Raw genomic sequence first — 24649 nt, 5'->3', positions numbered from 1 at the left:
GAACAGGAAATGACATCACCAACCCAAGGAAACCTAACCAGATAAATAGAAAGCGGGACATAACACCAGCGCTTCGTCGGAGGCTCACTGATGATGTTACCTAGAATGGTGACGAAACGTCTGAAAACTAACCTTCCAGCTCAGCGAGCAAACTCACATCCAGAACCTCAACCTGAGCTACAAATCTTCTCAAAACTCGTTAACCATTAACTATATGAAGTTGGTACTAAGCATTATAGCAGAGTTGGAGACAATTCCCACAAAAACCTGTAATCAAGCACTTTCATACTCCAAAAACTTTGCTTGAGGCTTTCAACTTTCATATAGTTGCCACCTCTTCAACTGTCAATGACACCTTTCACCACAGTCTCTAGGAGAAGTGGTGTATTTTCCACTTGCTCAGAACTTCCTCAATTCTTAGATATGGATTTCAGTGCTGGAGCTTTCACTAAGCTTTCAGTTGGTAATCACTTATCCCAGTGGAATGTGTCTGTACTGACACCCAAAACAGGAAAGGCAAGCTCTGATTCTGTTTAGGCAAAGCCTGAAGCTGGACAGCTGAAATTTTTCACCAGGAAAGACTTGAGGAGCAATGGCAACAGTTTTTCCACTGACTCTTCAATTTGACAGCTCAATGTGGTGAAGCTGGCAAGGAAACCAGTTATATTCATCATCTTATTACTCCATAGGATGTGAAGAATGCTGTCAAGGCCAGCATTTATGGCCTGGCTATTTGTCTGAGAGCAGTCTGTGTGTCGTCAGCACACCCACAGTACAGAAGTTCTTGGATATTGTCCCAGCCACAGTGAAGAAACATGACATATTTCCTCGTTCGGATGGCGTGACTTGGAAGGGAAATTGTAGATTGTGATGTTCTCATATGTGCCTGTTGACTTTGTCCTGCTGGGTCACAGGGAGAAGTTTTGGTCCAAAAAAACTTGGCAAGATGCAGCAGTACATCTTGTAGACGGCATATACTGCTTTTATTGCGTGTTGGTGGAATGAGTGAATGTTGCAGGCGGTGGACAAATGTGGGTGGATGCTGCTTCCAGGAAGAATGCTGAGCCCAGCCTTGGTTACTAGCAAGTGTGGACTTGGTCTTGAAGGCCGCACGAAGAGACAGCCCGTTAATGCTATTTCTGAATCCATAGCTGGCTAACAGACCCAGAGAAGTCCCAAACAATTTATAAGTTTCAGATTTACAGTGCCTGTCGTATTTTTCATATGTTTCCATCAACGTTTAAGAAACTGTTCAAAATATAAAGACCTAAAAGAACTAAGCTTGTTTATTTACGTTTAGGAGAAAGAACCTTTCAGTAAACCCCATGTACTGAAACACAAAGCAATGCCTTGATTAAAGATGGCGGAACTGCGGTCATATACTCACATAGAGCTGCTGCCAATCTACTGGGAGGCAGGGAAGGTCTGCCAGTATCCCGGCATACTCCGAGAGATTTGTCGTGGCCTGTTTGGCAGTAGTTTGAAATTCTCTTGCTTGTGTTTGCTAGAAGTTAACAGTAATTTTATTTGTACAAGGATGGCAGGAATTTTATTTGAGGATATCTTTGATGTGAAGGATATTGACCCGGAAGGTGTAAAGTTTGACAGAGGTAAGGGAAAGAGATGAGACCTGCTGCCTTTGCTTCCTGGGTGTTCGAGTTCCCCAAATGAATGGGTTCAGGCAGTTCATGTCCAACATAGGGAAGGGAATAGAGTGATTCAGCTTTCGTCCTCCACTTCTAACTAGCATTTTTTACAGTCTTCCAGTGCTTCGTTTAATACTAGTATCTAGTTCATTGATTTACTCCTACGACCAATTCCTGTGATGTTGTATATGTGTTTTCCTGCAATTGTGGAAAGTTGCAAAAGCCCCATTTCGGACCGAGCAAACCCAAACTGCTTCCATAGCAGGCAATAATTCAGATCATATTTACACCTCCTGTTCTTATCCTTACATTTTTTTTAATTAAACCTAATTTTCTAATCAAGCTGTTCAGGGATGTTATTACACCGACCGTTTTATTCACTGTTCTACTTTCACTATTCAGTCTCAACACGCATGTGGCCCTTCCCCAACCATGAATGTGGCTGGAATTGAATTCCCACAGCCTCGAAACAAATAAAAAAAAAACTTCTTTTGCATTTGGATTCCAATAATATTCCTCATGAAGAATAGTCTTTATTAATTAGGTTGTTTCTACTTACTGTAATTCAGCTTCTGCTGTAGAAAATAGACACAGGACAGGTACCGTTCCATTAAATTGGTGGAAAAAGCTTCAAAAAACATGCTTCACTCTTTAATAATTTTAAATTAATATTGTATTGCATCAAATATGTGTCCTATCAAGCCAGTATCCAATTTTTAAACCTTTGTATTTTCTCATGGGCATTAATGACTTGTTATCACTTATATACAATTGACATTAGTACCTATTGCTTTATTTACAATATATCTTGTATGGAAAAACTTAAATTTCCATTATAATTTGCTTTTACTGATGTGCTGCTTTTAATTAGCTGTGGAGCCATAATACTCTTACATCTTTCTGCACTTCCTCAACAACAAAACAACTTCTGTTTGAAAAATAATTTTGTTTTTTAACTAGAATGCATCACTTCATGCTTTGCGATTATCTGCCTAAATTCATCTGCATTTTAAATTCTTATTCATAACTTTGTTACCTTAGAATTTGATTAGTGAGAAGGCTTCCTATTTGACTTCCCATATTCTGTCCTCTGTGAACTTGAAATCACTTCTATTGCTTGTGGCCTAACTTGCACAGAATTCTTTTTTTCATATCATTCTTGTCCTCACTGACCTACTTTGTTTGCTGTTTCAGCAATGCCTTGATTTTAAAATTCACATCCTTCTTTTCAGATCCTTAGCCTACTCATCCTGAACACTGTAATTTTAACCCTTTGAGATGCCTGCATTTCTTCATTTCTGGCCTTTTGAGCTTCCCTGATTTTAGAACATAAGACAAAGGAGTGGAAGTAAGGCCATTCGGCCCATCAAGTCCACTCCGCCATTTAAATCATGGCTGATGGGCATTTCAACTCCACTTCCCTGCACTCTCCCCATAGCCCTTGATTCCTTTTGAGGTCAAGAATTTGTCGATCTCTGCCTTGAAGGCATCCAACGTCCCGACCTCCACTGCACTCTGCGGCAATGAATTTCACAAGCCCAACACTCTCTGGCTGAAGAAGTGTCGTCTCATTTCAGTTTTAATTTTACACCCTCTAATTCTAAGGCTGTGCCCACGGGTCCTAGTCTCCCCGCCTAACGGAAACAACTTCCAAGCGTCCACCCCTTCTAAACCAAATATTATCTTGTAATTACTTCATTTGTGGTTGCGCCTTACGTTTTGCTCAAGAGTTCTCTTTCTAAATCTCCCTCTGTCTTCTAGCTCTCATTTATCCTTTAGGATGCTTCCAAAACATGACTCTGACCAATCTTTTGATTGTCCAACTTACTGTCTTCTGATGTGGCCGGTGCCAAATTTTGTTAATGCTGGTATGCTTTCCCAAATTAACAATGTTGTTTAAATGCATGTTGTTGTGTTCTACCTGCCAATTTTTCATACATTCTCCAATTTAACAACATTGCATAATATGTTCCTTTTAGTCTGTTTAATTCAAAATAGGATTTTTTTCAATGTGCAAATGTGACACTGCTTTCTCTATTCCTACATCCAGTTCATCGATAAATGCAGTGAAGATAAGTGCATCCACAGTTGTACTATGAAAAATACCACTAAGCCTTTACCAGAATGATCCAAACTTCCCCAACTCCTACAGTTCTCCTTTTGACCAATTTTTTTTTATCTTCTCCCCTCATTCAAAGCTCGGTTATCTCCTTTAATATTCTTTCACGTGACATCTTGTCAAATACTCCTTGAAGTCTTTGTACACTGCACTAAATATACTGCACCTCCATGTTTGCTTCCATGCTAAGTAATAATGCATAACAATTTTAAAATATGATGAACAAAATATACTCTTGCCTAAATTTGGCTTTTCTGCTTGAATTAATTTGTTGCCCTTTGGGCTGGTGTGAATCTTGTGTATTTTTAATGAGGGAGAATATACTATAATACAAAAAAAATTAATTGACAATAAATATGCAATCTTAACAAGATATTACTCTTACAAAAAGATAGTGTTTGATTGTGAATGATAGTTCTGATAAACTGATCAGTAAAAGCAATATTTAGATACCTTTGGGCATATAATAGAACTTCTGTGTCATTTTTACAGTTTCTCGCTTACATTGTGAAAGTGAATCCTTTAAAATGGACCTGATTCTTGATGTAAATATACAGATTTACCCTGTTGAACTTGGTAAGAATTACAATTAATACACATTTTTGTAGTTACTCTGTAATAAACTTCAGATTCAGTTACAATCCAGCTGAATCAACATTGCTATAATGCTCGAGTTTGAAAATGTGTATTTTATATTGTGACACCAATCTAAAAGTAGCAAGACTGGGCAACTTTCAGTTATATTCCATGGTCTTTTTGCTTCTGCACATGGGCATTTAAATGCATGTACATCAGGCTGTCATTACAAATAGAATTATTAATTTTATAAAAAGATTAACAACATGTATTTGTAGTAATCATGAAGACAATTTTATTTGTGATTACATTGGGATTCACACATCCAGTACAATTTGCTGAGCTGGCGTCAGATTTGATAAAATTCAAACAGGTTACTCCAAAATTACTTTGGATAACTCTCTTCTTGGATTTTATGCATTGGGTTCAGTGGTATAATTTGATCATTAAGAATGGCATGCTTGAATGTAATGAAGGTTTGTTATTATGAAATCTCATTTAATTTACATTTGGTATTGTGAAAATGATTAGTTTTTTAGAAGTTGAGAACCTCTGCTGCTATAATGTAAGGACGTGTAAAAATGCTTTGCTTGGTCAAGTGTTTTGATTTTATAACATTTATAGTATCCCTCAGATGTAATTTGATATTTTGTACTTTTTTGACGTACGTATGACTCCTGCATACACCAAGTAGAAAATATTAGTAAACTCATTTATACAGTTACACCATTCTTGGAAGGAAGTGTTTTGAATTCATTCAAGTTTTGGGTAGCATGTAGAATAGAGCAGAGAATTTTTCAAGTTCTAAGACCCAATATTTATTACCCCATCGTGTTGAAACTTTCTGTCTCTTAATGCTTTTCTTAAGGTGACAAATTTCGTCTTGTGATAGCAAGTACTCTTTATGAAGATGGAACGCCAGATGATGGAGAGTATAATCCCACAGATGACCGGCCATCGAGGTACTTTCAGAATAATAAACCTTACAGTACATACAGAGGCCATTGTGACCATGCAAGTCCTATGAAACAGCTATCTACTAAGTTCTGCTGTTTTCTCATGGCCTTACAGTCTTTAGCATTTCCAAGTATTTATTCCCTTTTTGAACATTACCACTGAATTTTTGTTCATCATTCTTTCCAACAATGTATTCCACATCATTGTCATGTCAAAAATCCAATGATACCACGTTATGGTCCATGGGTTTAATTGAACATGCAAGCTTTTCGAGTGTTGCTCCTTCCTCAGGTGTAAGGGTCAAGGATCCAAAACCTGTGTGTTCAATTAAACCTGTTGGTTTATAACCTGGTGTCGTGTGATTTTTGATTTTGCCCAACACAGTTCAACATGGGTACCTCCAGATTCCATCATTGTAACTCACTGAATAGAAACATTTTTGCTGTTCTCACCTTTTTGTTTGGTGGTGTTGTTACGTCTGCATTTCCTGGTTACTAAACTATCTGCTATCGTGAATGGCTTATCCTTGTTTACTGTTTCAAAACTCTTCATGAATTTGAACAGCTTGATTCCCTTGATCCTCATTGCTGCAAGGACAATAATCCTAGACTGTTGTCTGTCCAGGCAGCTGAAGGTTCTCATCCATGGCACCATTCTTGTAAATCTCTACAACCTGTCCAAGGTGTTGAACTTCATCCTAGACCCTATAGATGTTTTTAATAAACCTGTTCAGACATGTTGTTACATACCTCTGTAGCATGTCAGAATTGAACCTAGGCCTCTTGGTTCAGAGGGAGGGGCACTATCATTGAGCCTCCTAGAGTATAAAACTTTACCTTGGGTACCTTACTCCAGCTGAGACCCATTCAGCAATTTCAAAAGTGTTAATAGCATTTCTTTGTCTTGTGTTTTAAAAAGTACCAAAAGCTTTGTGAGGTCCAGCTAATAGAGACTTTATTTATAAGTGCATATTTGTGAGGCATTCTTGGAAAACTTCACCAAGGTCACTTCCTAATGTGATGTCAGGTTGGAAATTTATAGTTTCAAATCTCCCACTTAATTATATTGTTTTACTTCTAGTCAAAGACCACTTGTGAGTGAGGAAATAATCAATGACATTACATATCCTTATCAATAAACAAGGCCACCCGTGCTTTACAGATTTTTTTTCTTTCTCTTTGTAAGCCCCAGGCTGTTTGTTACTACTGTGAGCCTAACAAGTCCTCCTGTCTGTTTCTTTATTCATCTGAGCTTTTTGACTCAAGTTGTGAAGTTTGTAAGTTTTACATTTAGAAATTCTTAGTTTGATATCTTGGGACTAGTTACATATCCTGTTGCGCTGAAAGTAGTGGCTACATTACCGTCATGCTTAGAGAGCATGCTTGTAGCTACATTTGTCTACTGTAAGGTTATTAGTGCATGTTTAAACATATAATTTTACTTAATTATCTCATTGTCTCACTTCATTTGCTTTTGTACTGTGTGACTCTATTTGTAAAGCTGAGAATCCTGATTTTTTTTAAATTAACAGTGTTAAAAAGTCATACAGCATGGAAAAAACGGGCTCTTTAGCCCAACTCGTCCATGCTGACCAGGTTTCATAGAACATAGAACATTACAGCACAGTACAGGCCCCGTTTCCTAAACTGAACTAGTCTCATTTGCCTGCATTTAGTTCATATTCCTCAACTTTTCCCATCCATGTACCTGCCCAGATGCCCTTTAAATGTGGTCATTGTACCCACTTCTACCATTTCCTCTGGCGGCACAGCGGCTTAGTGGTGAGCACTGCTGCCTCACAGCACCAGGGACCCGGGTTCAATTCCACCCTTGGGCGACATTCTGTGTGGAGTTTGCACATTCTCTCAATGTCTGCATGGGTTTCCTCCGGGTGATCCGGTTTCCTCCCACAGTCCAAATATGTGCAGGCTAGGTGGATTGGCCATGCTAAATTGCCTGTAGTGTTCAGGAATGTGTAGCTTACATGGGTCATAAGGGGATGGGTTTGGGTGGGATGCTCCAAGGGTCAGTGTGGACTTGCTGGGCCACAGAGCCTGTTTCCACACTACAGGGATTCTGTGCCTAAATACGAATCACCGTCTGTGTGAACAAGTTGCCTCTCAGTCTCTTTTAAATATCTCCCCTCTGAACGTAAACCTATCCCCTCTAATTTTGGACTCCCGTACTCTAGGGAAAAAGACCTTGGCTATTCACCTTAACCATGCCTCTCATGATTTGGTAAACCTCCATAAGGTCACCCGTCAACATTGTATGGTCCAGGGTAAAAAGTCCCAGCCTATCCAGTGTAGTCTTATAATTCAAACTTTCCAACCTTGGTAACACCCTTGTAAATCTTTTTGTACCCTTTTCATTTCAATAACATACTCCCCATAGCAAGGCAACTACCTACAAAGATTTATGTATGCAAACTCTGTGTATTTTTATTTCTGCACCCCCTTTAAAATTGCACAACATTGAACCAGATCGGTCAATGGGAAGAAAATGCTGGAGAACAGGTATCTAAAATTATTGTGATAAACATGGATTGTATCTGGTTCAATTTTGCCTAAAACACTGCAAAACCTGCTATGATTGCTAAACCTTATAAATGCTACTTAATCAGAATGATCACTTATGATTTCTATCATAAAATAATAGAATTTTGGATGTACTTAACTCACAATCATCTGGGTCTAATAAAGAGAGTAGGTTCAGTTTCTGGGGATTTATTGTGTCATATTACAGAATTTTATTTATTTTCTATTTTCTAACAGGGCTGACCAGTTTGAGTATGTGATGTATGGAAAGGTTTATAGAATAGAAGGTGATGAGAGTTCGACTGAAGCAGCCACCAGACTGTAAGTATCGAGTGAAGAGGACCAGAATAGAAACATAATATATAGGAGCAGAAGTAGGCCTGCAAAGCCTGTTCTCCCATTCAATACAATTATGGCTGATCATTGAACACGGTACCCAGTTTTCACTTTCTTCCCATATTTTTTGATCCCTTTAGTCTGAACAATTATGTTTATATCTATTTTCGGTGTTTTGGCCTCAATAGTTTACAGTGGTGGAGCATTTTACAGGCTCACCACTCCCTTGGTGAAAGAAAAGGTCAAAGAACAAAGAAAATTACAGCACAGGAGCAGGCCCTTAGGTCCTCCGAGCCTGCACTGATCCAGATCCTCTATCTAAACCTGTCGCCTATTTTCCAAGGATCTGTATCCCTCTGCTCCCTGTTCATTCATGCATCAGTCTAAATATGTCTTAAATGACGCTCTTGCCCCTGCCACTACCACCTCTACTGACAACACGTTCCAGGCACCCACCACCCCCTGTGTAAAGAACATTCCAAGCATATCTCCCTTAAAGTTTTCCCCTTTCACCTTGAAATCGTGACCCCTAGTAATTGAGTCCTGCACTCTGGGGAAAAAGCTTCTTGCTGTCCACCCTGTCTATACCTCTCATGATTTTGTAGACCTCAATCAGGTCTCCCCTCAACCTCCATCTTTCTAATGTAAATATTCCTAATCTACTCAAACTCTCTTCATAGCTAGCGCCCTCCATACCAGGCAACATCCTTGTGAATCACCTCTGCACCCTCTCCAAAGTATCCACATCCTTTTGGTAATGTGGCAAACAGAACTGTATGCAGTATTTCAAATGTGGTTGAACCAAGACCTATACAACTGTAACATGACCTGCCAACTCTAGTACTCAATACCCAGTCCAATGAATGAAAGCATGCCGTATACCACCTCGACCACTCTATCCACCTGCGTTGCCACCTTCATGCTACAGTGGACTTGAACACCCGGAACACTCTGTGCATCAATTTTCCCCTGGGGCTTTTCCATTTACTGTATAGTTTGCCTTTGAATTGCATCACCTCGCATTTGCCTGGATTAAATTCCATTTGCCATTTCTCCTCCCAACTCTCCAATCTATATTCTGCTGCATTCTCTGACAGTCCCCTTCACTATCTGCTACTCCACCAATCTTAGTGTCATCTGCAAACTTGCTAATCAGACCATCTATACCTTCCTCCAGATCATTTATGTATATCACAAACTTAAGTGGTCCCATCACAGATCCCTGTGGAACACTACTGGTCATAGCTCTCCATTTTGAGAACCTCCCTTCCACTACAACTCTGTCTCCTGTTGCCCAGCCAGTTCTCTATCCAACTAGCTAGTACTCCCTGGATGCCACGCGACTTCACTTTCTCCGTCAGCTTACCACGGGGAACCTTATCAAATACCTTACTGAAGTCCATGAATATGACATCTACAGCCCTTCCCTCAGCTATCAACTTTGTCATTTCCTCAAATAATTCTATCAAGTTGGTAAGACATGACGTTCCCTGCACTAAACCTTGCTGCCTATCACTAATAAGCCCATTTTCTTCCAAATGTAAATAGATCATTTCCCTCAGTATCTTCTTCAGCAGCTTCCCCATCACTGACGTCAGGCTCACTGGTCTATAATTACGTGGATTATCCTTGCTACCCTTCTTAAACAAGGGGACAACATTAGCAATTCTCCAGTGCTCCTGGACCTCACCCGTGCTCAAGGATGCTGCAAAGATATCTGTTAAGGCCCCAGCTATTTTCTCTCTCGCTCCCCTCAGCAACCTGGGATAGATCTCATCTGAACCTAGGGACTTGTCCACCCTAGTGCCTTTTCGAATAGCTGACACTTGCCCCCCCCCATCGTTATGCTGACTTGACCAAGAGTAATCAAACATCTATCCCTCACCTCAAGATCTGTCATGTCCCTCTCTTCAGTGAGTACCAACGCAAAGTACTCATTAAGAATCTCACTCACTTTCTCTGACTCGTCGCATAACTTCCCTCCTTTGTCCTTGACTGGGCCAACCCGTTCTCTAGTTACCCTTTTGCTCTTTATGTACGAATAAAAGGCTTTGGGATTTTCCTTCACCCTGTTTGCTAAAGATATTTCATGACCTCTTGTCGCCCTCCTAATTCCTCGTTTCAGATTAGTCCTACTTTCCCGATATTCTTCCAAAGCTTCATCTGCTTTCAGTTGCCATGACCTAATGTATGCTTCCTTTTTCCTCTTTCCTAGTCTCACAATTTCACCTGTCATCCATGGTTCCCTAATCTTGCCCTTTCTAACCCTCATTTTCACAGCGACATGTCTGTCCTGCACTACTAAAGGTTGATCTAATCAACCTTTCTTTAAAAGCCACCCACATATCAAATGTGGATTTACCATCAAACAGCTGCTCCCAATCCACATTTCCCAGCTCCTGCCGAATTTTGCTATAGTTGGCCTTCCCCCAATTCAGCACTCTTCCTTGAGGACCACTCTCATCTTTGCCCATCAATATTCTACGGAATTGTGACCACTGTTCCCAAAGTAATCCCCTACTGAAACTTCACCCACCTGGCTGGGATCGTTCCCAACACCAGGTCCAGTATGGCCCCTTCCTGAGTTGGACTATTTACATACCGCTCTAGAAAACCCTCCTGGATGCTCCTTACAAATTCTGCTCCATCTAAACCCCTAACATGAAGTAAATCCCAGTCAATGTTGGGAAAATTAAAATCTCCCATCACCACCACCCTGTTGGTCCTACATCTTTTCATAATCTGTTTACATATTTGTACCTCTATCTCATTCTTGCTGTTGGGAGGCCTATAGTAACAGCCCCAGGTCGTCCTCAGCTATGTCCTAAAAGGCCTACCCGCTACCCTTAGACCATGACCTCTGGTTCTGGACTCCCCATTCAGAGACTGCATCCTTCCTGTGTCTACCCTGTGTACTCTTGTTAGAATTTCATAGGTTTCTATGAGACCTCCTCTCTCCCTGTGCGTTAGTCCTGCCATCTCAGGAATCAGTTAAGTAAACCTTTCTTGGAGTCCCTCAATAAACAGAATATTCTTCCTCAGATAAAGAGACCAAAACTGAACACAGTGCAGGTGATTTTATGTTCTATGTAAGTTTTACATTTATTAAATGGTAACTTGTGTTACCTAAAAAATAGATGTTGCACGTGGTCATGGAGATAATTTGGTAAAATCCTTTGGTGCAATTATCATCTAAAATGTGGATTCGTATCAGGACAGAATGTAATTTCTAAAATTAGTGATTGTGCATTGCTGTTTGGATCAAATCTTTTCATTCCTTCATCTTCGTTTGCTGATGAGAAAGAAGCCTGGGGTAAGTGATTACTACTAGATAAGTGAGATTTTTAAAGACAAATGTACTGTCAATGAACCATTGGACTGCAAAAGTAGTTGATTTGTGATAAATAGGAAGATGTTAGAATAAACTTTGGAAATTGACACTTTATCCATATATTACATTACATTACCCATACATGAGCAGCATGTTGGCTCAGTGTTTAGCACTGCTGCCTCACAGGGACCTGGGTTCGATTCCACCCTCGGGTGACTGTCTGTGTGGAGTTTGCACATTCTCCCTGTGTTTGCATGGATTTCCTCCAGGTGCTCCGGTTTCCTCCCACAGTCCAAAGATGTGCAGGCTAGGTGGGTCGGCCATGCTAAATTGCCTGTAGTGTTCAAGCAATAGATTGGGTGGGTTACAAGGGATGGGTCTGAGTGGGATGCTCTGAGGGGTCAGTGTGGACTGATTGAGTTGAAGGGCCTGTTTCCACTGTAGAGATTCTATGATTACTGGTCAACCAAATAATTCTTATCCGTTGCAAGTTATTGGGAAGATGGTGGTGGCCTCCCGGAATTGCTGCAGTTCACGTGTACCCTATTACTGTTGGATAAGGAATTTGAGGATTTTAGGTGCAGTGATTATATTAGATTCCCTACAGTGCGGAAACAGGCCCTTCGGCCCAACAAATCCACACGGCCCCTTGAAGCATCCCACCCAGACCATCCCCCTATAACTGACACACATCTGAACACTACGAGCAATTTAGCATGGCCAATCCACCTAGCCTGCACATCTTTGGACTGTGGGAGGAAACCGGAGCACCCAGAGGAAACCCACGCAGACACGGGGAGAATGTGCAAACTCCACACAGACAGTCGCCCAAGGCTGGGATTGAACCCGGGTCCCTGGCGCTGTGAGACTGCAGTGCTAACCACTGAGCCACTGTGCCACCCCAGTGGTACAGCCCAAGTCTATAGAAGGTGATGGTGTAGTGATATTGTCACTAGAATAGTGATCCCAAGATCCAAATAGTGTTCTGGGTACTTGGGTTCAAATCCCACCGCAACAGATTGTGGAATTTGAATTCAGTAAAATGTGGAGTTAGAAGTTGAACAATGGTAAAAAAATCGTTGCCAGTTATTATCAAAAACCATCTGGTTTATTAATGTCTTTTGTGTCCTTTGTTGCTCTGGCATACCTGTGACTATGGACCCACAGGACTGACCCTTAATTGGCTAAGTCTTAAAATGCCATGCATTCAATCTCTCAATTATGTCAACTGCTTTAAAAAAAGGTCCCAAAAAAGGGCCTACCAACACTGCAAAATCCTCCTTATTAATATCTGGGGGTATGTGATTAATATGGAGAGCTGTCTTGCATACGAGTCAAGCAAAAGCTTAATATAGTCATACTCGTGGAATCGTAACTTACTCACGATGTCCCAGACGATACCTTTATGGGTATATCCTGTCCCAATAGCAGGACACACTCAGCAGAGATAGCAGTACAGTGAGATACAGTTGGGTGTGCCTTTTTCCTGGGAGTCCTCAACATTATCTCCACACCCATGAAATGTGAAGGTATCAGGTTAAACATGGGCAAGGAAGCTTACTGCAGATTACAACATACTTGAGGGATGCAAGTTGAACACCACTTGGATGAAGCACTAAGAGTGGTAGGGGCACAGTATGTACTTTGGCGGTACAGGGGTGTACTTTAATGTTTATCGGGTTGGAGTCCAACTTGAACAAAGAAAGGTGGTTGTGATTATTGGAGGTTAGTTGTCTTAGGTCGAGGCTATGTCTGCAAGAGTTGCTTAGCCCACCCATCTTCAGCTGCTTCATCAGTGACCTTCGCTCAATCATAAGATCAGAAGTGGGAATGTTTGCTAATAATTGCACAGTGTTCAGCACCATTCACAACTCCTTGAACGCTGAAGCAATCCATGTTCAATTGCATCAAGACTTGGACAATGTCCAGCTTTGGGTTGACAAGTGGAAAATAACATTATTTTTGCCATAAAAGTGCTTGACAATGACTATCTTCAGTAAGAGAATATCTAACCATTATTCCTTCATGTTCAGTGGCATTATTCTATTGCTAAATTCCCCTAGTATCAACGTCCTGGTGGTTATGGTCAAAAGAAACTGAAGTGGACTAGTGATATAAATCCTGTGGCTTTAATAGCAGGTCAGAATTGAGGTATCTTGTAGCAAGTAACTCGCTTCCTGACTCACTAAAGCTTGTCCACTATGTACAAGGCACGAGCCAGGAGTGTGTTAAGATGTGCACGCCACCTGACTGGATGAATGCAACTCCACAGCATTCAATCTTGACAGTATCCAAGACAGAGGAGTTTGTTTGTTTGCCATTATGTCCATGAGCACTCCACCAACGATGCCCAAAAGCAACCGTGTGAACCATATACAAGATGCACTGCAGCAGTTGACTGAGACTCCTTATGCAGCACCATCTGAACCCACAACCACCGCCATCTAGAAGGACAAGAGCAGCAGATATGTGGAACACCACCACCTGTAAATTTCTTTTCAACCACTCATCATGCAACTTGGAAATATATTGCCGTCCCTTCAGTGTTACTACTTAAAATCTCTCCCCAGCTGTAATGTGGATGCACCGATACCAAATGGACTGCAGCAGTTCGCACAGTCAGCTCAATGCTACCTTCTTCTCAAAAGCAACTAAGGATGGGAAATAAATGCTGGCCAATCTTGCAATGCCCACATGCTGTGATTTTTTTTCATTATTAAAAATAGCAGCAAACTCAGAGGCAATTGTTTGCCATTTATTTGCTGTGTTTCCCCCCCTAGATTTGGGTGTTGCATATTTTGCAGTTGTTGCTGAAGAAGCCTGAATGAGTTCAGTGGTGCATGTTATGAATAGGACATGCTACAGTCACAGTACTCTGGTATGAAGATGGTGGTCATTTTGGCCATTAGATAAAGTGTTGACCAACTGGCGATGACTTCAATAAAATCTATCATTGGAATATTCCAATGTTGGTATGTCAGCTTGGTGATTAAAAGAAGTCCTGATTGCTTTGCAACTGTTTTTATTTAAATTTTCGTGAAAATGTTGTAGAAATACTCATTGTGGATTTTCCCTCTTTTCAGATCAGCCTATGTATCATATGGAGGACTACTGATGAGGCTTCAAGGTGATGCAAATAACTTACATGGCTTTGAAGTAGATTCCAGAGTATACCTGTTAATGAAGAAACTTGCTTTTTAAGATATATGGACAATAATGATGGCAACTCCAATGCCTCTTGCTTTATCATTGAAATCAAGTTTGTTTGTTGCTATAATCAACAAGCATTTATTGCTCTACATTTCTAGTTTCCCCTGTTTTAAAGGAGAATATGTAGAAAGTACCTAGCAAAGGAAAACTTTGCCTCACTATGTGGAACAAAAGAATATCTTATAAGCTTGCTATTAAATGAAGAAGTATCTATAGTACAAAATGGATGTAATGGTGATTGAATTTTTCATTGCAAATAAAAATGTGCTTGTGTTCAATGGTAAAGGCTTATTATGAATTATTATACCATAACCAATATTATAACCAGTTTTATTTTTCAACAAATTTGATTTGAGAAAAGGGATCAGTTGATTTATATCAACTGTGGGAGACAATGGATAAACTAGGATTTCTTAAGAAGGCAAGGAGCAAACTGAAGACCCTGGTATTTGGTCATTTGAGCAGCAGAAATATAAGTGAGCTTTTCACTGTGGGCTTGAGGACCATCCGATAGCTTCACCTGTGGGCTAGAAACAGTTATAGACATTGTTCACTAGATTGCTTTTTGGATGTTAGAGGTTGTACTCTGAGAAAAGTTGTCTTAAAAGAGGAGTAGAGAGGCAGAGTTCTGGGCATATGCAACTGAAAATACAATCACCAATGCTAAAGTGATCATAACAGGGCATGCTCAACATACCAGAATTAGAGGACTGCAGATGGCTTGGAGGAGATTCCATAGACGCAGAGAGGTGAGCCATGAGTGGGTTTAATACAAGAGCATTTTAAAAGCAACGTATTGTTTGACAGGAAGCCATTGTAACTCAGTGAGTGCCAAAAACAGAAATTGCTGGAGTAGCTCAGCAGGTATGGGAGCAGCTGTGGAGAGAAATCAGAGTTAATGTTTTGGGTTGAGTGACCATTCCTCAGAATGTTTTGTTTCTGTTTCTGATTACAGCATCTGCAGTTCTTTTGGTTTTTAGTTCAGGGAGTGTACTTGTCTGATAAGTGAGTCAGCATTAATGCGAGTTAAGGCTGCGAAGCAATATTTTGAATGACCTGAATTATTTAGAAGGGAGAATGTTGAAGAACATCCAGGAGTGTTTTGGCATAGTCAACCCGAGAGGTAACAAAAGTATGAACAATGGTTTCAACAACACATAAACTACGAACAAGAGTAGGCCACTTGGTCCTACGGGTCTGCTCAAACATTCAATAACATAAGGCGGCTTTGATTTTTATCAGAAATTTACAGAATGTAGAATTGAGGTTAATCTTTTATTCTCCCGCGTGATTTTGCATCCATCGCTATTCGATGAAGGGAATTCCAAAGATTGGTCAGTAATAAAGGAGGAAGGGTTGCAAGGTGGAGTTTTAATAGCTGCATCAGAAAAAATAATTACTGGTGAGGAGATACAAGGCAAAGCAAACAGTGACTGCAAGTGCTCGAGTGGAGTGGCTTTGAAGACCGGTTTTGCAGCGGCCAGGTGAGAGTGGGCGGGCCAAAATGTGATGGGCGGTGCAGCATGGGAAAGGGGTCTGCAAGAATGGGGTACAGATAGAATGGGCCGGGTGCAGGTGGTGGGTGGAGACAGGCGTTGATGGGTGGGGCCCTTAGTGGGGCAGGGGTCTGCAAGAACGGGGTATAGGTAGGAATGGGCGGGGCGAATGTGGTGGGCGGGGACATCGCGTGACGGGCGGGGCTTCAGCCGGGCTCCGCCACCTGAACGGTTGGTCGTCTGCTCGCGAGGTGGGGGGGGGTCAGCGTCTCGCGGCCCACGTCGAGCCGTCAACTGGACGCTGGTGCGATCTATGCGTCCCGTTAAGAGAGGAGGGAGAATCGGCTGCGCACCACATTGTCCCCCTGGAGTGGCTGCTTCGTCCGGCTGGCAGTAGTAGAAGCAGCTAAAGCAACAAGAGCTGGCAATGGATCAGCGGACCAAGCGCAGGCTCACCAACATCACCATCGGTCTTCTCTTCCTTGTTAGCGGCATCGAGTACGGTAAGCGAGGAACAGATCCAGTCTCTCCATCTCGGCTTGGCGCCGTCACATTTTTTCACAGAGAGTTATTATGAATGAAACGCGAATGTCTGCGAAAGCTCTGAGAGGTCCCTTCAGTTTTCCAGGATGCTCCGATGTTGTTTACATTAGGTTTGTAACCTTACCTGGGTTCGAGGATAAAGTGACATCCCACTCTGTAGATAACGTTTCCTCACTCGGATACTTCATTTTTGTAATGCCACCCCTTGGGTCCAGTAGCTGTGGTGTGACCACCGAGAACGAATGTATGTTTTATTTTCACCGTTTACTGAAATAGACAATAATAGTTTGTTTTGAGAAGGGTGGAGGCTGACAAAAGTGAGAATTTAGAGCCTCCTACATCTTAGTGGACTGGAATAGCAGTCTGGTGTCTTGATTGCCCTGGCTGCCAATTTACCAATTTATCTTTTCGTGAAGACATTTGGATGAGCTATAAAGCATGAAAACACAAGTGATATATGATGGTAGATGGGATGAAATTGAATTTTTTAATCTATTGTAATGCACTATTAAGGATATTCTTTAAAAAAGTGCTGTAAAAGCTCAGCACATCTGATAACAAGAAGCAGTGCTAATATTTCAATTCCAATGTGACTTCTTTGGAACATGGTATCATTTCCTATTGTTAAACTTGAGAGACCCCTCTGTTCAGAAGTTAGATAGTGCGACTGTCATTTGAATCTCTTGTGAAATTATGAATAGCAAGTACAATGGTGCAACTGATTACACTTCCAGAAAGGGGAAAAAAAACAAAAGTACTGGGAAACTTGTTTACTGTTAATAATTGCCTTTGGGGAATGAGGGTCTCTAGGGGAAAGAGCTTTTACTGTTCTCAATGAGCTAGATCACATAATTAATATTAAGAATCTGAACTGTGCAGGCAGATCATACATCAACTATGATTGAGTCAGGGAGAGGAACATGAAACTGTTGAAATAAAACCAGAAAATGCTGCAGAAATTTGGTAGGCCTGGCAGCGTCTGTGTGAAGATGTATTTTGTTTTGCATTTAAAAGTGCTCTGGATGATCCATTTCGACTAACAGTTACAGATGTGCCTTGTGTAATGTAGATTCTTGGAAATGGTACATCTAGTTACCTCTGAGGAAAGGTGACCTTGTCATAGAATCAGAGAGCACGAAAACAGATCCTTTCATCCAACCAGGCCATGCTGACCATAATCCCAAACTAAACTGGACCCATTTGCCTGCTCTTGGCCCATTTCTCTTCAAACATTTCTTATTCAAGTACTTAATCTAAATGCTTTCTAAATGATGTAACTCCTCCCGCATCCTCCACTCCCTCTAGAATTTCATTCCACACATGGACCACTCTTTTTTTTAAAAAAGAAAAGTTGCCCCTTATGTCTTTTTCAAAACTTACTCCTATCACCTTAAAAATATGACCCCTAGTCTTGAAATCTTCCACTGTAGGGAAAAAGACGCCTGCCATTTACCTCATCTATACCCCTCATGATTTTATAAACTTCTATTAGGTCACCCCTTAACCACCTCAGCTCCAGTGAAAGAAGTCCCAGCCTATCCAGCCTCACTTGATAACTCAAACCCTCCGTTTATGGCACCATACTGGTAAATCTTTTTGAATCGTCTCCAGCTTAATAATATCCTTCTTCAGACAAGGCAACCAGAACTGGAAACAGTACTCCAGAAGAGGCCTAACCAACATCTTATGAAACCTCAACCTAATGTCCCAACTCCTAGACTTTTTAGTATGAGCAACGAACACCATATTAACCATCTATATGTAATGCAGACTGAGCCCCTACCTAAGGCACAACTTTTAATTGATAAGGACTGCCTTTGTTTTACCAAAATGCAACACCTCACATTTGTCCAAATCGAACTTCATCTGCCACTCTTCACATTGATCCAATTGATCAAGATCTCTTTTATAATCTTAGATAACCTTCTTCACAGGCCATTATACTACCAAACTTACTAACCATGTCTTCTATATACTCATCTAAATCATTTCTATGAATGACAAACAAAAATGGACCCAGCACTGAACCCTGTGCAGTGTTGTTGGTCACAGACCTCCAATCTGAAGAACAGCACTTCGCCATCACTCTCTATCTCCCATCATTGAGCCAATTTTGTATCATCTATCAGCTGTCCTGTAGGAGGGATGAACTGAAATGACTAGACAAGAAGTAATATTCCTTAGCAGCAAATTAATAAAAATGTAGAAAATTTACACGACTGAAGACCATTCGATACATTGGACTGTATCTTACCAGAAAGTGGCCAAATGTGATTTTTGGTGAGTTTATTGGAGGATTTCTCTTTGAGTGGCTTATTGTGTTTTTTTGTGCTATCATCACACTCACCTAAGTACCTATGAACTATGCCTGTATGGTGATCTTTTTCATGTAATCTCCTACTTGGAGGATATACTTGCTGCTGTTGGGATATCCTAAGATCCCTAACACTGGTCCTATGTTTGAAACCCAGATATGCACCTGGTCAATCAATGACTGTCTGGAATTGCCTTTTACAGGGCACATGATCAGAGAGCGACCTCAAACTGATGCTTCTCTGGGCACAGAGGTGGCGTGGCTGACATGGTATTGCACATATCAGTCCAAAGTCTCACACCCATCGCTATTTAGAATCTGAGCCACACAGCTCACCTGTCCTCTTACCGAGTGTCCAGTGTGGTCCAAATTCTTCTTGTTGTTCAACTTGGGTGTATTACATCCAGGTCCCCGAAATATGATCCAGTGATGCCCATGACTTGCTGTTAGCCTCCTGACTGACAGCAGTCGCCCCGCTTTGACTGAGAACTACTCCCCTGAGACTTGGAGACATGATCATTTGGTTGATGCATATGCTCTATCTTTGCTGTGTAGACTGTTGGCACAAGTTGTAGGTGTGTGAATGACAAGGACTTGTTGCAGTATGGCACCAAGCTACCTTCCTGACGACTTCAGACAGCCATGACAAGTTTCCTGGCTTAGTATGTGCCCTAAACTCCAAGACAAGACAAAATAATTCCACAAGTGTATGACTTCAGTTATGATGTGCTGCAGCTGTTCATAGACCACAAGGGTCTCCCAGTCTCAAAATGCTGCCTGTCTTTTACCAGGACCAGATCAATTTCTGGGACACAGCTGTGTGGCGGCTATCATTAGAAAGGCTATGCTCAGGAATCCACACCTTTACCATCACGGGTTCGAGTGGCTGGCAGACGGGAGGACTGTGGCCATGGGGATGACCAGAAGCAGGGGCATGTTTTCCATCAGGGACCTGAGATCGAGGGTATTGCATGTAGCTCTCCTAATAACTGCAGATTGTGGCAGTTCACGGACACCCAGCCCAGTTGTTTACTTTGTGGCACTATGGAGTACATGGACCATGTGTATATTAGTTGCAGGAGATAGCACCTCTTTTTTAGTTATTTGCAAAATCTTCTGTGTACCTTTTGTTGCATTTCAGCCCTATGCTTCTGATCTCTGGGCAATTAGTGCGGAAGGGTGGGAACAGGTTGGAAGGTCGACTTGTGGTCTGCTTCTGAGCATGGCGACACTGGCTATTAACAGGCCCAGGCAGCGGGCAGTGGAGGGGGTTGTATCAGCCCCCTTCCTGTTTCATACCCAAGTGCCCTTGGATACAGAACACAGGGTGTGATTAAGTGCTCTTGATGCCTTCAAAGAGAAGTGGACACCACAGTGATACAGTGCTTTATCTCCCGCTCCAACTCCATTTTGGACTAGCTCCTTCCCTTTCTCCTTACCTCTCCCTCACTTTTAATGGCTTGCATTCTCCAGAATGGCTTTTGTTTGTAAGTACTTGAGTGGCTGCGTGGGTGATTACTGGTGGAAGTTAAAAGAAAAATTGAAAAAAAGAAATCATGGTGATTTTGGTTATGGGATAATTGCTTGGTTTGCATAATAACACCTCAGAGTATAGGAAAAAAGGACTCTCTCCTATTGGTGGTAGTTAAAAGGAGAAAAAAGACAAGACAGAAACACTGAACATTTAATCTGTAGCTGAGGTGGCATTCTGCTAAACTGCAAGGGAGTGATCCTGTGAACATCCAAGAAGGCACAAAGTGAGCGAATGCTTAGAGACCAAGCATGCAACATTGAGAAGCACCGTGGTTTAATCCATGAGATGGACACACATGGCATCTTGGCAGTAAAAGTGTCAGTGGACTTTGAAGTGCAGACCTGTAATGTGAGAGCGTTGGAGATTTGCCATGGTGATGTGGTGAGGCTGGTACATGGCGAATGCATGGATGGAGGGTTGGGCTGTGAAGCTGTAGTGTGCGCAGTTACTGTCAATGGAGGGTGCCTGAGATGTTGCAACCTTCTGCCCAAGATGGAGGTCTGGCGGCAAGCTGGAGCCACCATTAACTGCTTTGACTTTCATGTTGCCATCTATTGTATAAGCCGACCTATTAATCAGATGAGATTATGTTGTAAAAATGTCCTAATTCATGCAACTAGGTCTATCATTGCTCAGTAGTGAAAATCTTGTCTTGCTGTTCAACACTCAGTTGGAAAATGGAGCTTTTTCTCTCAACACCATTAAGTTCCTGTCTGGCCATCTCATGGGAATTTTTTCTCTGAACATTTTTGCCACGGACCACGCCATTCAGGAGCTGGCAAGATTTTGCCCATTGTGTTTACACTGGCTTAAAAAAGTGATTACCCAGCCTATTTCCACTTAACCGGGATTGCCCATTGTCGTGCAGTGTATGTTGTGATGCTACTGTGCTTTGAGCGATGTGTTCTGTGCTGTTTCTCTTGCAAAGAGGGGTTGCCACAGTGATGTTGAAATATCTCCTTTAGACAGAGAGTTGTTAAACAGCTTTTGAGATTTTCCTGGGTGTTTTATTTAAAAATAAGGTGGGGAAAAAAATCATGAGTGAGCAGGCTCAGGGCTCACACAGACCCAGGAAAACTGTTAGTTTTGCTTTTCACTTAATGAGAAGGTTTCTGCTAGTTGGCTGTTGGACTAACAGCTAGAACTCTGTCTGCTGCTATAGTAAAAAGACAACACACGAGAACAATACCTATTTTGCTGAATTGTATTTTTGCCAAAGGTATGTTTATGAGAATGCTGCCTGTATAGGAACATTTGATGATCAGTGATTAAATAATACTTTATCTTTTTAAGAATTTCAATAGAGTTAAAGTTATATATAATTTTTATTTTATCTGTATTGTAAGAATAAAGCATGTTTTGATTGAAGCCTGGTGGTGTACCAATTAAATCATGTCCGGAACACAGCACCTTGCACTTGTCTTTAAGTAAATATAAAAGTTAGGGGATAGGTTATCTCCTACAATACTTTGGCGGGGGAGTTGGGTCGGGGCCTGGTCTGGTCCAGACTGTAACAATATTTTATAAGCATTTTAAAAAGTGAGAGAGATTTTTGATCCCTACAATCCTTTCACACAACAAATTCCAGCACCACACTACCCTCTTTGTGGCTGAAGTGGGTAAGGAAGACTTTTCCCTCTCATCTTTCCATCTGATATTTTTAGATTGCTGCCACAGTCTTATTGTCCTCTCTGCTAATGGAGATAACTCCTTTCTATCCACACTACCTAACCCTAACCCCTTAATATTTTATATACCTTAATTGAGTCTCCCTTTCAATCTCTTGTAAAGAAAGCATTGTCTATGGCAAAGAAAACCCCAGCCTTTCCAGTATTTCTTAATAGCTAATATTCTCAATGCCTGGAAAAGCTGTTATAGATTTTCATTCCTACCTGCTACAGTATAATCAACTCCTATACTGTGGTGATTAGAATTGTATGCGGTACCCCAGCACTGACCGAGCGAGTGTTTTATGCAGTTGCATCATAACATTCACACTTTTGTACTTTAGACCTTGAGTAATGAAGGAGAGTACTCTGTATGCTTTCTCAACCACCATATCTACCTGTCCCGCAACGTTAAAGGCTCTATATACATGCAGTCCAAGGTCTCCCTGTTCCTCCACACTTCTTGGTATTGAACCATTTATTGTGTAGCCTCCTGCCTTGTTGTGTTCCCAAAAAGTGTTACCTTGCATGTCTCTGGATTCCATTCACTTTGACATATTTCTGCCACCTGACAGTCGATTACAACTTTCTTACCCCTATTTTCACATCATTAATAAACCTGTTAATCATACCCCTGATAGTTAAATTCAAATCATTGATGTGTCATAAGAAGCAAGGCATCACAGTATTTAATCCTGAAAAATCTTATTTGAAACGTCCTTTCAGTCACAAACACACCCAGTGGCCATTAGTTTATTTCCTGCCATTGTGCCAAGTTTGTATTCAGTTTGCCACTTCCCTGATTTGCAAGAGCCTATCCTTTTCTGAACTGTCTTCCATGGGGGACTTTATTGAAAACTTTGCTGAAATTCATGTTGATGAACTGTGCCACCGTCAAAACCCCTCCTACTTATCTCCCCAATATATTCAACTGAGTGAGTTATTCATGATTTTTCATTGTCACGTTTATGCTCTCTTTCCTTAATTTAAGCTGTGGCTTTTTAAGTGAAGATTTATACCCTCCTTTAGATATTCCTTTCCTAATAATTTGCCCATCATGCAGGTTAGGTTGACTTGATTTGCAATGATTTGATTTGTCTTTTTAAATAACAATATAACTTATTCTTAAGTGAGATTAATTTAACGTTAAAATTTCCACTCATTATTATAATTAATCAGTAGCATTACTTTAAATATATGACTTTAAATGTTACACAAGTGCAGTCTTTAATGTGATAGGATTTTATTCAGCTGTGCTATAAATGGAGAATATTTTTATCGGTTTGGTAATGAGATGATAAAGGGAATAAATCCCGAAAAGATTTATGAATTGTTTATTCTGTTGGGAATGAATGGGTCTTTTTATATAAACGAATAGGTCTATAGAACATAGAACAATACAGCGCAGAACAGGCCCTTTGGCCCCTGATGTTGTGCCGGCCTGTGAACTAATCTAAGCCTATCCCCGTACACTATCCCATCATCATCCATATGCTTATCTAAGGACTGTTTAAATGCCCCTAATGTGGCTGAGTTCACTGCATTGGCAGGCAGGGCGTTCCATGCCCTTACCACTGTCTGTGTAAAGAACCTGCCTCTGACATCTGTCTTAAATCTACCGCCCCTCAATTTGTAGCTGTGCCCCCTCCTACAAGCTAACGTCATCACCTTCGGAAAAAGACTCTCAATGTCCACCCTATCTAATCCTCTGATCATCTTGAATGTCTCTATTAAATCCCCTCTTAGCCGCCTTCTCTCCAATGAGAACAGACCCTAGTCCCTCAGCCTTTCTTCAAAAGATCTTTGCTCCAGACCAGGCAACATCCTGGTAAATCTCCTCTGCACCTTTTCCAGTGCTTCCACGTCCTTCCTGTAATGGGGTGACCAGAACTGCACGCAATATTCCAAATACTGTTGAGTAAATATTTGTTCCATCACAGCCATAATCATGAAGAATGGTGGAGCAGGCTTGAAGGGCTGTTTGGCCTCCTCCTGCTCCTATCTTTTATATTTCTATGTTATGTTATGTTTCTAAGAATTAGGAGCTGCTGATTTACAATGACTGAATAAGCCAAATTCTATTTTTATTAAAGGCATTTTGGGGTTTTTACTGGTTCATTGAGTTAGAATTTTGTAACTGTGACCAACACTGTGTGGTAACTGGGAAGATGCCCATTTTTACACATTGAATCATAGTGTCATGTAGCATGGAAACAGACCACTTCGTCCTACTTGTCCGCTCCAACCAGACATCTCAATTTGACCTGGCCCTATTTGTCAGCATTTGACCCATATCCTCTAAACCCTTCCTTTTCATATACCTATCCAGATGCATTTTAAATTTTCTAATTGTACCTGCCTCCACCACTTTTTCTGGCTGCTC

At 41.1% G+C, this 24649-nt stretch overlaps 2 protein-coding genes across 4 annotated transcripts in view; both read left to right on the top strand.

The window, feature by feature from the left end:
- Positions 1-1429: 1429 nt before the first annotated feature.
- polr2h (RNA polymerase II, I and III subunit H) lies at positions 1430-14985 on the top strand. Its single transcript, XM_048542362.2, has 5 exons — positions 1430-1610; positions 4258-4341; positions 5210-5303; positions 8073-8156; positions 14586-14985. The coding sequence occupies exons 1-5, from the start codon at positions 1538-1540 to the stop codon at positions 14701-14703; spliced, it is 453 nt and encodes a 150-aa protein (XP_048398319.1). The 5' UTR covers positions 1430-1537; the 3' UTR covers positions 14704-14985.
- A 1454-nt stretch (positions 14986-16439) lies between these two features.
- LOC125457409 (uncharacterized) overlaps positions 16440-24649 on the top strand; it is an 86696-nt gene continuing 78486 nt past the window's right edge. For all 3 annotated transcript variants that reach the window (XR_007248622.1, XM_059651098.1, XM_048541573.1), the window contains exon 1: positions 16440-16711. Coding sequence is in view for 2 of the 3 variants with exons in the window: in XM_059651098.1 (XP_059507081.1) it covers positions 16636-16711 (76 nt within the window). In the remaining variant the exon portion in view is untranslated. The remainder of the gene's footprint in view (positions 16712-24649) is intronic.

This window comes from Stegostoma tigrinum, chromosome 14 (assembly GCF_030684315.1).
Source record: "Stegostoma tigrinum isolate sSteTig4 chromosome 14, sSteTig4.hap1, whole genome shotgun sequence".
Classification (NCBI taxonomy): Eukaryota; Metazoa; Chordata; class Chondrichthyes; order Orectolobiformes; family Stegostomatidae; genus Stegostoma; species Stegostoma tigrinum.
This window is presented reverse-complemented; position numbering and strand designations above follow the sequence as displayed.